The sequence below is a fragment of the Apaloderma vittatum genome, unplaced genomic scaffold (genome assembly GCF_000703405.1).
Source record: "Apaloderma vittatum isolate BGI_N311 unplaced genomic scaffold, ASM70340v1 scaffold9829, whole genome shotgun sequence".
Taxonomy (NCBI): domain Eukaryota; kingdom Metazoa; phylum Chordata; class Aves; order Trogoniformes; family Trogonidae; genus Apaloderma; species Apaloderma vittatum.
This window is the reverse complement of record NW_009734689.1, coordinates 16,559-31,994: the sequence shown is the minus strand read 5'-3', so window position 1 is coordinate 31,994 and position 15,436 is coordinate 16,559. Positions and strand designations below refer to the sequence as shown.

The window sequence follows — 15,436 nt, the reverse complement described above, 5'->3', positions numbered from 1 at the left end:
AGCATATATCGAAAAATGCAGTTATGCAGGTAGCCATTCACCTTAAGTAAGATAACTATTAGAAGAGAAATTTCAGCATTCCATAATCTTACTTTTCACCATTTAAAAATATCCTTAAAAAAAGTCAAAGAAAATCATAGAAATATAAAATTAAGCTGGAAAGGATCTGAATACAGTGCCTTGCCTCTTCCTCTGTTTAAACGCATAGGCAATTATAGCACTAATTTTCCGATGGATGTTTTGCAGTCACAGAAATCTCCAGTTGTAGAGAGAGAGCATCCCTGTGACTATAGAGCCTTATCTATTTTAACAGTTAGAATGTATTTTCCCAGTCTAATCTGAATCTTCCTTTTCACAACAATGGGCAGATATTTCACTGCAACAAAGACAAGGTATTCTCTGTCTCTGAATCTTCTCTAAAATAAAAAAAAACAAACCAACTTTAAGCGATTACAAATACGCCATTTTTATAGCTTTCTACGTTTTTTAGTTGTTCTGTTAACTCTTTCTATCACCACATTACATCTTATGAAATAAATTTTGTTTGGATTTCTGTGATTATATCATAATTAACGCATTTGCAAAGTGTTTTGGCAATACGCAGTCTTTAAATTAACTAGAATGTCAAGTTTCTATATGTTTACCTTAACTGCATTGTTAGCAGACGCTCTAATGATTTTGCCTGATCCTCATTCCTACCCATACAAAGAAGCTAAATGTAAATGGTGCTTTACTCCAAGTCATGTGTCATGTAAGTGCTGCAATGAAAAAAATGAAGAAGAATCTCCTAATAATTTTTACAGTGTGGGATATGTTCATGAAAAGAACTTATGTTCCATCAAGGTGAGCAAAGGCAACTAAAAACTGTGTAGTCTGGAAGTGAAATAGCCCTCCAAAAGGCTTTGATGTCCTTGCCTTTTTGGGTCAAAATTGACAGTTTCTGACTAAGTGAAGACATGACAAAGGCAGTAATCAATAGAAAATGGATGTTGGCACTCCCAGGGATCAACCCCTTTGTTTATTGTTTCCTTCATCCCTTTCCAAATGTGTCTTGTGGAGAAATATACTATTTACACACATTCATTTGTAATGAGGCATATTTCTGCAACTGTTGTAAATTGTGTTTATACAGGCTGCTGTTTTATATTATATCATTATCACCACTGTGCTATTTCAGGTCCACTGAGAATTCAGCACAAACAGAAACAAGTGTATACACGTGCACTTGTGTGCACATCTGATTTGCCTTTGACTGAGACAAATAAAAGCATTTGAAATACTCTGGAAGCATTCGGGTGTTAACGCACAGTCAATGAAAGTGATACTGTGAAATGTAGAGAAATTGTACAGTAACACCATTTTGTGCCAGTAAGTACAACTCACGTGTATATCTGGCAAATAATGTTTGGGATGAATGTGTTACTTTTAGATAACTGTAGTTAAAAGAGGCCTTATGAATGGAAAAAACGCTGTCAAGAATACTAAACTACTTCTAATTTCATAATTGTCAGAGGAAAATACAATTTAGTATTTTTAATTAAAATATGCAACTTGCTATTATCTTGCAAAGTACTCACAATTCAGTCATTTCAGTATTACAATAATCTTTACATTCCCCATACATGAGAATCTGCTTGTTATTTTATCTTGTTAAAAGTAGCTGGAAACTTACACTTCAAGTTAGCCACTCGTTTCAATATCGTAGTGTCTGAAATATCCAATAATATAGAAACATCAAATGCTGGCGAGGTAATAGGAGGCTTGTTAGGGGCTTTGGGGTCTGTAACAAGTGAGAGCTTTCCAGAATTTTCATCTTTTGCTTCTGGATCAATCCCTGTATAGGCTTTTTCAAATAGCTTTGCCTGATTAATTGTCATTGGAAACCCATCCACAATCCATCCCTTCTCTGGTGGTGTTTGCCTAAAAGTAAATGAAGAACCAGAATTATACAGGGAGTTGATAGCATAACAATAGCACGTAAAGAAGAGCTTACCTTAGCAGTCTTTCATTCTGAATTCAGTATATTAAACATCCCGATGAATACAGAGTATGACAGACATAATTAAAACATAAACTGTAAAGTAATGGATTTTAAATCAGAAAAAATAATATTAAGCCTAACTAGAAGTGAAAAAAGTAAAACTAAAACAATTTTTGCTGTCTCAGTAAAGATCTCAGAAATGCAGACAGTGATCAGAGGTGTAATTTCAGTAGTTTCTCTACTAATTTCTGCACTGAAGTAACAAATGACAAAATCTGTTTTGCAACTTTAAAATATTCTGAGAGTATTATAAAATAAATTACATTCATGTGAGAATTTAAGTGCTAATTACACATCAGAGCAGTTGAGATAATTTTCTGTCAAACAAGAGCAGACAGAAACAAGTTACCTGACTGCTGAAGCATGAATGCTTGGATTATGCATTTCACAATATCTTAAAAAAAAAAACTAGTACCATGTGCTGAACTGGTTCCAACTAATAAGCAATAGAGACATTAGTTATATTAAACAACTATGTGATAGTCATATGTGTATTTTTATCTACCTTCAGTAGTGTACAAAAATGTCTGTATTATTTAGGGCTAGACTCTACTGATCATGTTCTACTGCTAGAAAAAATAAGCATTAGCTAACTTAACTAACCAGCTCCACTTCCCAAGTAGACAGCTCCATTGTTCAGAAAATACCTTAAGAAAGAACAATGGCTGAAGGTGGACTTCAGGTTGGATAATTATGTTCTAAATAACTGAGAAAAGAAGCTATACAATTTCATACCTAATGGCTTCCAATAGCATCTCAATTAGTAATTCATCAGGAATACTTTGTCCTTTCTTCAAGAATTTCTGTGATGCGGCGCCAAGCTGGGCACGTACAGATAGCTGTGGAAAAGTGCAGTGTAAGACTAATACACTCAGAATGTTCATAACACTCACTGTTAAAAAGAGTATGATTCTACTTTTTATATTATATATTGTTTGTTTATCTAATGAGGGGGTTGTTTTTATTTATATTTAATAATTGTTGTTATCTATTAAGGAAAAGTAGTTCCAACTGATGTAAAAAAGGCCTAACTTAACTGAAGTCTCCAAGTGATTTCCATCATTACAACCCATGAAAATGCCAACCAGAAACAAAGTTGAGAAAAAAAAGGACTTGAAGGTCAAGAAATAAAAAATCAAGTGTTCTGGTTCAAGCTTATTCGGATTTTCACTACCCTAAATCCACTGATGGTTTCTACAGCAGCATTTAACTTTATTAGTTCTACAGCGGTTCTTTTTTATCTTAGCAGTCAAAATATTTTCCAGTTAGCACTAAAGTCAACGAGACTGTTGTAGAATTAAGTGGTTTTGAACATAAAAAAAGAAAACTTGTCATAGGATGAATGATCTGCCTGGCAGCAGCAAGATCAGAAATGACAGAGAAAGTACCATATCTTACAGAAATGTGAGATTTAACAACAAGATGTAGAACTTTAACAATATGAAAAATTCTAACCTGCATACAGAGGAATAGATATTCATAACAAAGTTCTTTCATATTTCATACAGAAAACGCTTGCAGTGTTGTCAATAAATTAATTCAGAATGATGAATGATGTCACTAAGTAATTTAACTATTTTAACTAACGCATTTTTATAAAGCAGAAGCTAAAAGTGGATTACAAACCTTGGATAGTACATCCTGATTATTAACTGTTTTAAGTTCTTGCCCAGATGGATTCTTCTTGACAGGATAAGTGCCTGAAAGAGTTTGACAATTCTATTATTACAGATAAACAATAACAGCATATGCCTCATTATTGTTCTTCAAACAAATCAGTACAGCAGGTACATACGGTTGTCAGAATCATGGGATCATTGATTAATTCAAGCTGGAAACTTCTTGAGGTCACCTAGCTGAAGTTCAACCTTCTGCTCGAAGTAGTACCAGTTGAAAGGTCAGATCAGGTTGTTCAGTTTTTTACTGTGTGATCTTGTAAACCTTCAAGAATGGAAACTACACTACCTCTCCAGGCAATTTGTTTCAATGCCTGATGGTTCTCATGGAGAAAAAACCTTGTTTTATGTCTAATCAGAATGGTAATCATAGAACCATATAACCATAGAATCATAGAATGGTTCAAGTTGGAGAGCACCTTAAAGATCATTTAGTTCCAATCCCCTGCTATAGACAAGGAACACCTCCCACCAGACCAGGTTGCTCAAAGCCCCGTCCAGCCTGCCCTTGAACGCTTCCAGGGATGAGGCAGTCACAGCTTCTCTGGGCAACCTGTGCCAGGGTCTCACCACTCTCATAATAAAGAATTTCTAGACTAATTCTACTCTTTTTCAGTTTAAAACCATTGCCCCAGGTCCTATTGTCACACGCCCTTGTAAACAGTTCCTTCCCATCTTTCCTGTAGGTCCCTTCAGATACTAGAATGCCTCTGTAAGGTCTCCCCAAAGCCTTCTCTTCTCCAGGCGGAACAATCCCAACTCTCTCAGCCTGTCCTCATAGAAGAAATGATCCAGCCCTCCAATCATCTTTGTGGCCTTCCTCTGGACGCACTCCCACAGGTCCATGTCCTTCTTGTGTTGGGACACCCAGAGTTGCATGCAATAAGAAGGGCTTTTACAGATATCTCTGTAGCAAAAGGAAGGCTAAGGAAAATGTGGACCTGCTGAAAGAGATGTGCAAAAGACTGAGCTACCTAAAGTACCTGAGACTGGCAGGAAAGTCTGCAGAAAGTAAGATTTATCCTTGGGGGAGAAGGATCAGCTTAAAGAACATTTAAATGAGCTGGAAATACTCAAGTCCATGGGACCTGATGGCATATACACATCCATGCTGGGGGAAGGTTCTCAACACTTTCTTCACCTATGTCTTTACAAGCCCTGTTGGGTCACAGACCTTGAGAAAAAAAAATCCAGGCTAATGCAAGTGCAGGCCCACCATCAGTGAAGGAAAAGCTGATATGTGAACTATTAGAGCAGCTTGACCCCTACATATCAATGGACCCCAACGTTATTAACTCAAGCATACTAAGAGAGCTGGCTGACATCATTGCAAAGCCACTCTCAATAATCTTGGAGAAGTCATGGAGATCAGGAACATCCATCTACAAGACTGACTTAAAGGAAGTCCCAGGAAATTAATGTCTCATCAGTCTTACTTCAGTTGCTGGAAAAGGTATAGAATGAATCCTCCTGGGATCTAACATAAGCCAAATGAAAATGTAATTGGTAAAAGCTATAACAGGTTCACCAAATGCAAATCACACTTCCCAAACCTGATCGCCTTATATGACAAGGTAACCTTTTCAGTTAATGCAGGGTGAGCAGCGTACATTGTCTACTTGGATTTCTTCAAGGCTTTTGATACAGTTCCCCACAGCCTCCTCTTAGAGAAACTAGTCTAGACAAGTGGTCTGTGGGGTGGGGGTGGGGAACGGGCTGATGGGCCACACCTAGAGGGTGTTAGTAAACACCTCCTTTTCAAACTGGCAACCTGTCACAAGTGGGGTCCCCCAGGGACTGATACTGGGCCCAACGCTGCTTCATATCCTCCTAAATGATTTGGACACTGGCATCAAGTCTACCCTGATGAAGCTTGGTGATGACACCAAACTCAGGGAGTAAGTGGACACTTTGGAAGGGAGAGCCACCCTGCAGGAAGACACGGATAGGCTGGAAGAGTGGGTTAACAACAACCTTCTTAAATTCAACATAGACATCACCAGTAGAGATAAAAAATTCATTACCCTACTCTACACAACTGCTATATTGTGTTCAGTGTTGGTCCCTACTATATGAAAAAGGTATGGACAAGCTGGAGAGGATCCAGAGAAGGGCCACAAAGATGACTGAAGGACTGGGAAGCTGCCATGTAAGTAAAGGCTGAGAGAGAAGGCTTAGGGAAGACCTTATCATCATATTCCAGTATTTAAAGCGTGGCTATAAAGAAGGTGGAGAATTTCTTTTTTAAAAGGAATCACATAGAAAAGACAAGGAGTTATAGGTAAAATCATGAGGAGACACCAATCAGACACAAGAGGAAAACTGTTCATAATGAGGACAGTCACTGGAATAATTTCCCCAGGGAAATGGCAAAGCGCTGGGCCATCTTACCTAGACCATGCTTTTCCTAACAGAAGTTCAACCAGATGATCCCCGAGGTCCCTTCCAACCCAGCATTCTACAATTCTATGATTCTATATCCTTGCTAGGACACTCCTAATAATCCTTGAAACGTCCTGGTTGTTTGAGGGGATTCCTAGGACTACAAGAATGCATCTGCCACTCTTCACTTCAAGGAAAGCAAGGAGGAGGAATTGAGGATGTACAAGCCAGTCAGCCTCACCTCGGTCCCTAGGAAGTGATGGAGCAAATAATCATGGAAACCATTTCCAAGCATACCAGCAAGTGCAGTCTGCATTGACTCTTCACACTGTCTTCCTTAACATCCTCATAGACAAACTGATGAAGTACAAACTAGGCAAGTGGACAGTGAGATGGTCTGAAAGCTGCCTGAACTGCCAGGCTAAAGGGGTTGCGATTGGCAGCATTAAGTGCAGCTGATGGTCAGTGATCGGAAGTGTAGCCCGAGTGCTGGTTCAGAGACCAATACTGCCTAACATCCTCACTAATGACCTGCATGACTGAGGCAGAGTACACCTTCAGCAAGTTTGCAGATGGTACAAAACTGGAAGGAGTTGTTGATACATCAGATGGTTGTGCTGTCCTTCAGAGGGACCACAATGGGCTGGAGAAAAGGACTGGCAGCAATCTCATGAAGTTCAGCATGGGTTAATGCACTTGCTGCTCCCAGACACTACAAACGTGCAGGAACAGGAAATTCATAATGGAAACTACCGTGAAAACTCAGATGTCATAGATATTACTTCAAATGTACAAGAGAGAGAGGAATTGATGTTTAAATCTAATATTTAAATTAGATTTAAATTAGAATCTAGATTTAATTTTATAAATATATACATATTTACATAAACAAAATAGATAAACATACCTTTGCTTCCATTGATAGGTGTTTCTGTTTGGAGTTTATTTAGAACTTTCAGTGATGATTTTGACACAATCTTCTGGACCTTGTAACAATTATGAAAGGAACTGGATTAGAAAGGAAACTAAATATTACAGAAAAAACAAGCCTATCGATTCAGGCTGACTCTTGAAGTCTTGTAAGTCAAATCTTAGAATTAAGTCTGAAATCTAGTAAAAAAATGAAACAATATGCTTTTTTCTTATAATTTCACTTGTATCTCTCTGTGGGAGCCAAAAGAAAAATTAACAAAAATGCTTACCTCATTTTTTCCCGCAGAATCATCTGTTTCTTGTGGAATCGCACTGTGTTCACTTTTCATTTCATTGTTAAGAAATGCTTGGATGGCCTCCTGAACCAGAGTATCAACACATAGTACCTGAATATTGCAAACTAATATATAAAAAAATTAGACAACTTTACAGCTTGAGTTGAGTGTACATACAGGGAGATTATTGCTGGCAATTAAAATAACGATTTAATTTTGTTCGATGTTTTGCAGTAAGTTCTTTCCACTCTCATCTCTGAAATCACTGCAAAGTGTGTATCCATAATTACATAGCTATCTTGCTAGTCTCTTCTATAACAAACATAGCCACAGAAGTTTTCCAAAAGCATTCTCAAATTCTCAAAGCAGAAGTAGTATTATATTAATGCTGTATTCAAGCTCAGGTGTTTTTAATCTTATTTTGAAGGAGGATGAATGAATGACTTGCTCACAACCCCCACTAAATACAGATGTATCTGAGGTTCAAGGATTAGTAATGCAAGGATTTGACCAAACAATGTTAATTGTAAGAGTGGGATTTTAATAGACATAAACATTTTTAAGAACTTTACAGAAAAAAAAATCTATACCTTTTTCAATAAACTTTACACAGGTAGTTTTTCCACTAAAATGTTTTCCCAAAATACATCCCTTGATAGGAAATGGAGGAAAAACAGGTGGTGAAGATTTGGGTTTTGGAGGATAGAAAATCTCCAACAGTCTACGAAGAACATGACCCAGTATGTTATTATTAGGAGGAGGTTTGTTTTCGCTGTTCTCTTCAGCTGGGCACCATTCCCCTGTCATACTCTGTATAAATGACAGATTACCCAATAACTTGTCAATATGCCATGTCCTTCACCCCTGTAGATAGATATATTTATACACAATCACTATATATAAAATAAGGAAATCTCAATAGTACTAAGAAATAAAATATTTTTTAGACTAGACCCTTGTTGAAAGCTATAATTGTCATAAAGTATTTATTAATACACAGTAATGCATAGCTGAGAGAGACAAGTACTCATACAAACATTTTCATAGCTTACTAGAATAATTTCTTATTGCATAAAAATGAAAAAATATTTCACAAATACCATAGAAAAAATCAGTACCACATTTTTTGTAATGAAAGCTCAGTATCCTGATATTCAGCATTCTAAAACAGCAATATTATTGCCCAGTATCACACAAAAATATTTGAAAATTTTTTTGGAAGAAGATTTCAGATACATAGATTTGCCTAACACACATTCAACAGAGAGAACGTAAAAACAAAACCCAACAACCTCAAACAAACAAACCACCATATAATGCAAACAATTTTAAGGGAAGGAAATACCGAGTAGAAACTTCCAGTTCATCTTCTCCGAGACCAATTTAGCAGTAGTATGAATTACCAGCATACAGCTTACAAAGGTTTTACTAGGAAAGGTACTCCTACTGACAATCACGTTGGAGAAAAGTTGAGAACGGACAGATGTAGTCAAAAGAAGTGAACACAGAATTTTTCTTTTGCCACTGTAATATATACCCTACCAGTACAGTACCTTATAACACTATGAAAGTCCTGATATATATAGTTCATGATATAAGAAGTTAAAGAGAGCATTTTAGTATGCAGGATAGTACTAATTCTGTATTAATTATTATTATGTTGCAGGCCACTAAACAGCTATTTGGGAGATATGTGGACTAACAATATTTCCAAATAAATTCTAACTTGTCATCTTATTTAGGGTGCACAATGAACAGTTGAGAGGCAAAGTCAAATGTCTTAGCGAGAAAAATTCCAACTAGGGAAATCAACAAAGGAAAAAAAAAAAATTCACACTGAGAGTGTTTAAGGAACAAGGTTGCACACAGACTCTATAATATCTCCATCTTGGAAAATACTTAAAAGCTGACTAGATGAGGTGCTGAGCAACCTTATCTGACCCAGAAGTTTGTCCTACTTTGAGAAAAGATGGTGAACAAAATGATTTCCTCACTCCTTTCAACCTAAACAATTGTATCATTCTATAAATTAAATATTTAATTACTATAAACAGAAGTAATCAGTTTCAAAGATTTACTGAAATTTAATGTTTGGAATTCATATTCCAGATAAAATACGCACCCTTTTCCTGAACTTACTATCATGAATGATAGATTGCCACAGAACACAGTCTCCTAACAGAACTTGATTAGTGTTGATTTTGAACATACGTGCATTGGATAGAATAACACACTGCAGTTTATTATCACTTAAGGTAAAAATATCCCCTATTTTTAATTAGTAGAAACAATCAAAAAGGCCCTTTTTGAGTTGCACAATATTCCCTCTCTAATATATCTCAGGAAACATACTTCTTAATGTAATACAATGTAATACCTCTTATGTAATTGAAAAGACACGAACAAAAATATCATTGTCCTATCACTGTCCTATCTACCTGAACCATTCTTCCTTAATCATTCAAGTACAGATGGATCAGTTTTACATTCTATCAGATCTGTAGGAAAAATGAAATCTTTGTCCAAAATGAATCTGTAGGAAAAATGAATTCCAGCTTCACCTAGACCAGAGCGCACAGAATGGTGTCCAGGCGGGTTCTGAATGTCTCTCTAGGCAGCCTGTTTGAGGGCCTCAACATCCTCGTAGTGAAGAATTTCTTTGTAATATTTAATCTAAACCCACCGTCTTTCCCTTTGAAGCTGTTACTCCTTGTCCTACCTTGACACTGCCTGATAAAGAGTTCCTCTCCTTCTTTCCTGTAGGCCCTTTTATACACTGGAAGGGTGCTATAAGGTCTCCCTGAAGCCTTCTGTTCTCAAGGCTGAACAATCCTAACTTCCTCAGCATGTCCTCATAGAAGAGGTGCTTCAGTCCCCTGATCATCTTTGCAGCCCTCCTCTGGACCTGCTCAAGCAGGTCCATGTCTTTCTTATCCTGAGGGCCCAGTGCTGAACACAGCCCTGCAGGTGGGGTCTCATCAGAGCAAGTAGAGGGGAAAAATCACCTCCCTTGACCTGCTGGCCGTGCCTCTCTTGATGCAGCCCAGAATGTGATTGCCTTTTTGGACAGTGAGCACGCATTGCTGGCTCATGTTCAGTTTTTCAGCCACCAACACTCCCAAATCTTTCTCTGCAGGTCTGCTCTCAATCCACTCATCACCCAGCTTGTATTTTCCCTCCCTGTTTCTATTTTCCCTGTCAGGCTTGTATATATGCCTTTATTCACCTAAAGAAAACGATCATAAAAATTCATTACATGAGTTTATGTGATCTAAAACCAGACATTATAAATAGATAACCAGAAAAAATTTGCTAAAATGGAAACTAAAGTAAATTGAACTGTCAGGCATTCACCACAGAAACTTGTAACAAATATTTATACTCATTGTAAAAGAAAATGTACCAATTGATTCAGGATGTGGATAAAAGCACATATATATTATACTTATCTTCTCCATGGACAACCCCTTGTCGCGGGGGAGAAGCATGCGTGCCCTTATGAGGTTGCGAGCTCTGCTGGCGGTGGCATATGCCTCTGATAGGGTCTCCCATGCCAGACAGGTCTCAACTAAAGGGTCAGACTAAGTGTGTCCATGGGTAGGATGGGCTCGCTAGCCTCCCAGCAAGCCTCCTAGGAGAAGGACAACTCTAACTCCAGACTCGGGCAGATGGAGCTCGTTTAGCCCTGTAAGGCCATCCGTCTGAGAGAAGGACACTCTAACTAAACCTATGTCCTGAGGACTTTGCTGTCACCGTCCAAGCTCGCTAGCTTCAGTTTAGGAGTAAAGGTTGGGGTGAGTTCTGCGCACGCTGAGCCTCACCTAAAAATCCATTGTGCAGGCTTGAAGGTTACACTCACATTTGTATACCATCTAAGCAGACTTTCCACTGTGCCTTTTGCAATCAGACTTGCCTATCCTGCATCGACCTTTTTAGCCATCAGCGCACTTGTAGCAAGTGTGGGTAGAGCCCTTCCCATACCTTCGTTCGCGAAGCCTGGCCATGATGATATTGTACTTATAATGTCCCAACAAGTCATGATTTTGCTATATTTTGGTTAAATAGATTATATGAAAAGACTAAATATGTAGCAGGATTTTTTTTTCTTTAAGAAAAGCATAACTAATGTAATTCCAAAAAAACCTGTACAATACATTTGAACACAGAAATATTTATCTTTCACTTGTGAAATTATATTAATGTACTGTAAAGTTGAAGAAAACTTCAGATGCATCCTGAAGAATATTTACTTGTATTCCAATGGATGGTTAAGAAAAACGTCAGCCATTTTAAATAATCTTCACAAAAGTTACCATCTTAATATATATAGAACACCCAAACCAATAAACCTTGTCAAAAATCATTCAGTCAAAATTGCTGAAATTAAGACTATCAGGTTTTGTAATAGATGCAGTCTTCCATTTTACTTGTTTTTGCTTGCTACTTTCTGTTGCAATTTCAAGTATGGTACCATTAGGCACACTTTCAAGTTCCAACTAGCTAAAAAATTAATTGTATTGCAATTAACGTTTGTCCTATGAGCTCCATAGATAAATACAACACCGTATGCAAGATGACATTATAATAGTGTTTCAAAGTTGCAGCAGTTCTCAAGTGCTACAAACACAAAATATAGCCATATATTTCACATAGAATCTCAAGCAATGAAAACAAAATGCATGCCAGAAACTAGTAAAAGAACAAAATGAAACATCACAAGAAAATGTTTATGATTATGAAAAATTATGGTGTATTATCTGTCATTAGGTCTTATCAGTTTGTACCTTGTATTCACCATAATCTTTTTCATCTAACAGATCCATTTTTTCCAGTTCTACAAGTTGTTCTGGGCTTGGTTTGTCTGGCAATGGTTCAATTGAGGCTTGTTCATATATTGGTTTTCCATTAAAAAAAAATTCCTTCCAATCACACATCAATTTTAATGGAATTCTGCTGCAGAAGATGAAAAAAAAAAAGAAAAAGCAATTGAGTACCACAGCAAAAATCAAAGGTGTTAGATATTTGAGAATAGTGGATCCAAATTTACAAGAACCACAATCATGAAACAAGCATATGCTAAGCTAGATAGAGTTTATATTCCTTTTGTAATTATTACAGCTTTTTCTAAGTGCTTAGTTACTTATATGACAGACGCAAACACTAGTAGAGTTCAGTGTTTTCACAAATATCTCATCATACAGTATTTGGCTGGCGAACATCTGTAGTAGCAGTTTTTCTAAACATACTTATCCCAGCTCCAAATTATTCTTCTGTTTTGTGGGGTAAAGCTTCCTCTCATTAAAAATCTGGAGTTTTTTTTTTCCTGGAAGCTAAAATTAATTTAGAATTATACGAGTTATTAAACTGAAAATCTCTTTTCCTTTGGAAAGGAAAAATATTGATATGAAACAGGACAAATCGGGTATAGTAGCAAGCTAAATGCAAATAGGATGCTGATGTGTGTCGCGTTAGAATTCTACAGCTGCTAAATAAACAATATAAGTGAAAGCTTAAGTTTAACAAATGGTCAGATAAAAATTTCTACTATTTCTTAAGATTACATCAGTTAGGATTTTTTTTTAGTAGTGATTTTAGATAGTTGAGTGTTATAGCTTTATATAGACTGCACTCAGAAAAATAATTGAATACCTATTGTACGCATCCTGCACAATAAAGTGCATGGAAGAACAGACAAAGCATACCTATAGTGGTAATAAAAGCAGATATAACCTTGATATTCATACTTCAGAAAGATATCTGTACATGTTAATATCTCTACATATTGTGCATCAGTCAGTACAAGCAAATGTGGCACTAGCTTATGCTGGAACCATGATTGTGTCAGAAAAGCAAATCATCAAATCATCACTAAACTGTGTCTACGCTGACTATTTTATCATGTACTTATTGGGCCTAAAATTATATAATTTCTGTAAAATATAATAATTTGTATTTCATATGATTACAGCTTTATTATTTTAACATACAGTTATGCTAAAAGACAATGAAGATTTCGCACACTTTCTAATGCTGTAAGCCTTACCCTATAGTCTAATCATTGAACACTAATGAAAAAAAAAAGTAGCAATGCTCCCGTCTGTGATTTTGGAAACAATACTAGAGCATGGGCACTTAGGCGGTACTGCTTTTTTAGGATCTTCTCAGAAACCCTGTGCAATTAGGGCATGTCAGAAGAGGGAATCCAGGCTTGTAGGACTTGAAAAGTTTTGGACTGAGTTGCTACTCCCAGGACAGCTCAGGCAGATTGATCTATTTTAGGAAATTCATTCTGTTTATATTATGCTAAGGAAGCGATCAGCCAGTGCAACAATACAGAATGAGATGACCATGTCTCAGTTTTTAAGTTTTAAACTAAGGAATTTGTTCATAAAAAAAAGGAAATTAGTAGTTCCACAAGCTTTAGAACCTGTGCATCTTGGTCTCCTAAGGATTCAAGTTAGCTGAATTTTCAAGAAATAATGCTAAGGCTCACCCTGGATTACACATCAGTTAATCTTCACACGAAAATAATATCATAATTTTCCCACAGAAACTAATTGGAGATATCAGAGAAGCTACAGAAGATGTTATGGTGTTTAAATCAGTCTGAATAATGCAGCCTAACACCTACCTAACAGCTTTTGTCTAACAGCTACCATACTCACTTGTTTGTCAGTAGACGATATTCTCCTACTTTTGTTGACAAATCGATGATTTGGTCAATCACTTCCCAGCATAGAGAATAATGCTTTTTATAACGAGCCTGAGCTCTTTCAACAGCAATTCTCTCATGACATTCTCTTTCTTTGACAATTTGGTCTTCATAATCAATTTTTTCTTGTTTTGCAAGAGCCTAGAAATTTTTTTTAAAGAGCAAATCTGAGATTGCAAAAGAAAAAATGAAAGTCCAGAAGAATACAGTCCTGGAAATGAAAATGAACTTGCTCATTTACCTCAAACAACGAAAACAGCCAGATTCTCACCAGAGTTGGATAGTCAGCAAGCAGATGGCTAACACATTGACAGATCTAAACATTTTTATCTATTTTAAAAATTCCAGTTTCTAACTGCTAAAATACAATGAAATAAAGGAGAACTATATCACTTCTTTCATGACAAACAGATTAGGAATGTATTCTACGCTTAGGAAGCAGGGAAACATGAAAGGGTGCTCTCTACTCTTCCTAAGGAACAGCTACGCAGATGCATTGGTAAAGGCTTAGTTCCACTGAAATCCACAATGGAATAATCATTTAGAATATGCGAAAAGTAATTTAGCTTACAAGATTCGGATGTGCAAATAATTTGGTATTATTGATGCTGTTCAACCTTTGAGGATTTCTGGTCATGGTAGAAAATTATTGTTAATTCCTGTGATGGTGTGGTCCTTTTGGCCAAAGCAATACTGAAAAAGATGTAATGAATAGCTAGAGTTGCAGATTACATACGACTCCAGCTGTGTTGGAGGATTTGGAGCTGCTAATTGGTTTTGGCAGGAACATAATAAGATTTCTACCATCACATTATGGCCTACTATGAGCATAGCACTTGGCATTATGCCACAGGATTATGAGTGCTTTTAATTGATTAATCAGCTCCAAGCTCCAAGGTAGAAATTAGCACTCACGAGTGAACCTACTCCAGCCTTTGTTAAAAATGGATGTTAAAAGATTGTATCTAAAGGAAATGAAAAACATGATTCTTGCAAACAGATCTTACGTCACTCTCTTTCATTATATTGCCTCTGCAAGACTACGCCTTTTAAACTCAGCATACAGAGATGTTTTCCTACAAAGTTAAAATCAGTTTACAAGATTAAAATCAAATTTTAAATTGCTAAGCTTTATCCCTTCTTAACTTAGCTCTAAGTTTGACGCTAGATAAAAGAATATATTTGTCATTAAACCACTCTGTCCCTAGAAAAATCTTAGAGTACAAATTCAATTTTATAACAGTAAGGTACTGTAACAGTCCTCAGCAATGCAAGGAATAAAGAATCTCTTACTGCTTCTCTGTCAAGAGCTTCTTGGAACTCTTTCAGTCGTCTATCTTCATACTGTTTTTCCCTGAAAAATCTGTTTTGCCTTAACACCTCTTTCTCATGTCGAATATGCATAAGTTGAACAGCA

At 36.6% G+C, this 15,436-nt stretch overlaps 1 protein-coding gene across 1 annotated transcript in view; it reads right to left on the bottom strand.

Moving 5' to 3' along the window:
* SPEF2 (sperm flagellar 2) overlaps positions 1-15,436 on the bottom strand; it is a 63,125-nt gene that overhangs the window by 36,206 nt on the left and 11,483 nt on the right. The window contains exons 7-15 of the mRNA XM_009876367.1: positions 15,313-15,436; positions 13,973-14,160; positions 12,092-12,260; positions 7,898-8,117; positions 7,302-7,432; positions 7,007-7,085; positions 3,668-3,741; positions 2,777-2,880; positions 1,673-1,920 (exon numbers count right to left, since the gene is read on the bottom strand). The exon at positions 15,313-15,436 is cut by the window's right edge and continues 86 nt beyond it. Coding sequence (XP_009874669.1) covers positions 1,673-1,920; positions 2,777-2,880; positions 3,668-3,741; positions 7,007-7,085; positions 7,302-7,432; positions 7,898-8,117; positions 12,092-12,260; positions 13,973-14,160; positions 15,313-15,436 — 1,337 coding nt within the window. The remainder of the gene's footprint in view (positions 1-1,672; positions 1,921-2,776; positions 2,881-3,667; positions 3,742-7,006; positions 7,086-7,301; positions 7,433-7,897; positions 8,118-12,091; positions 12,261-13,972; positions 14,161-15,312) is intronic.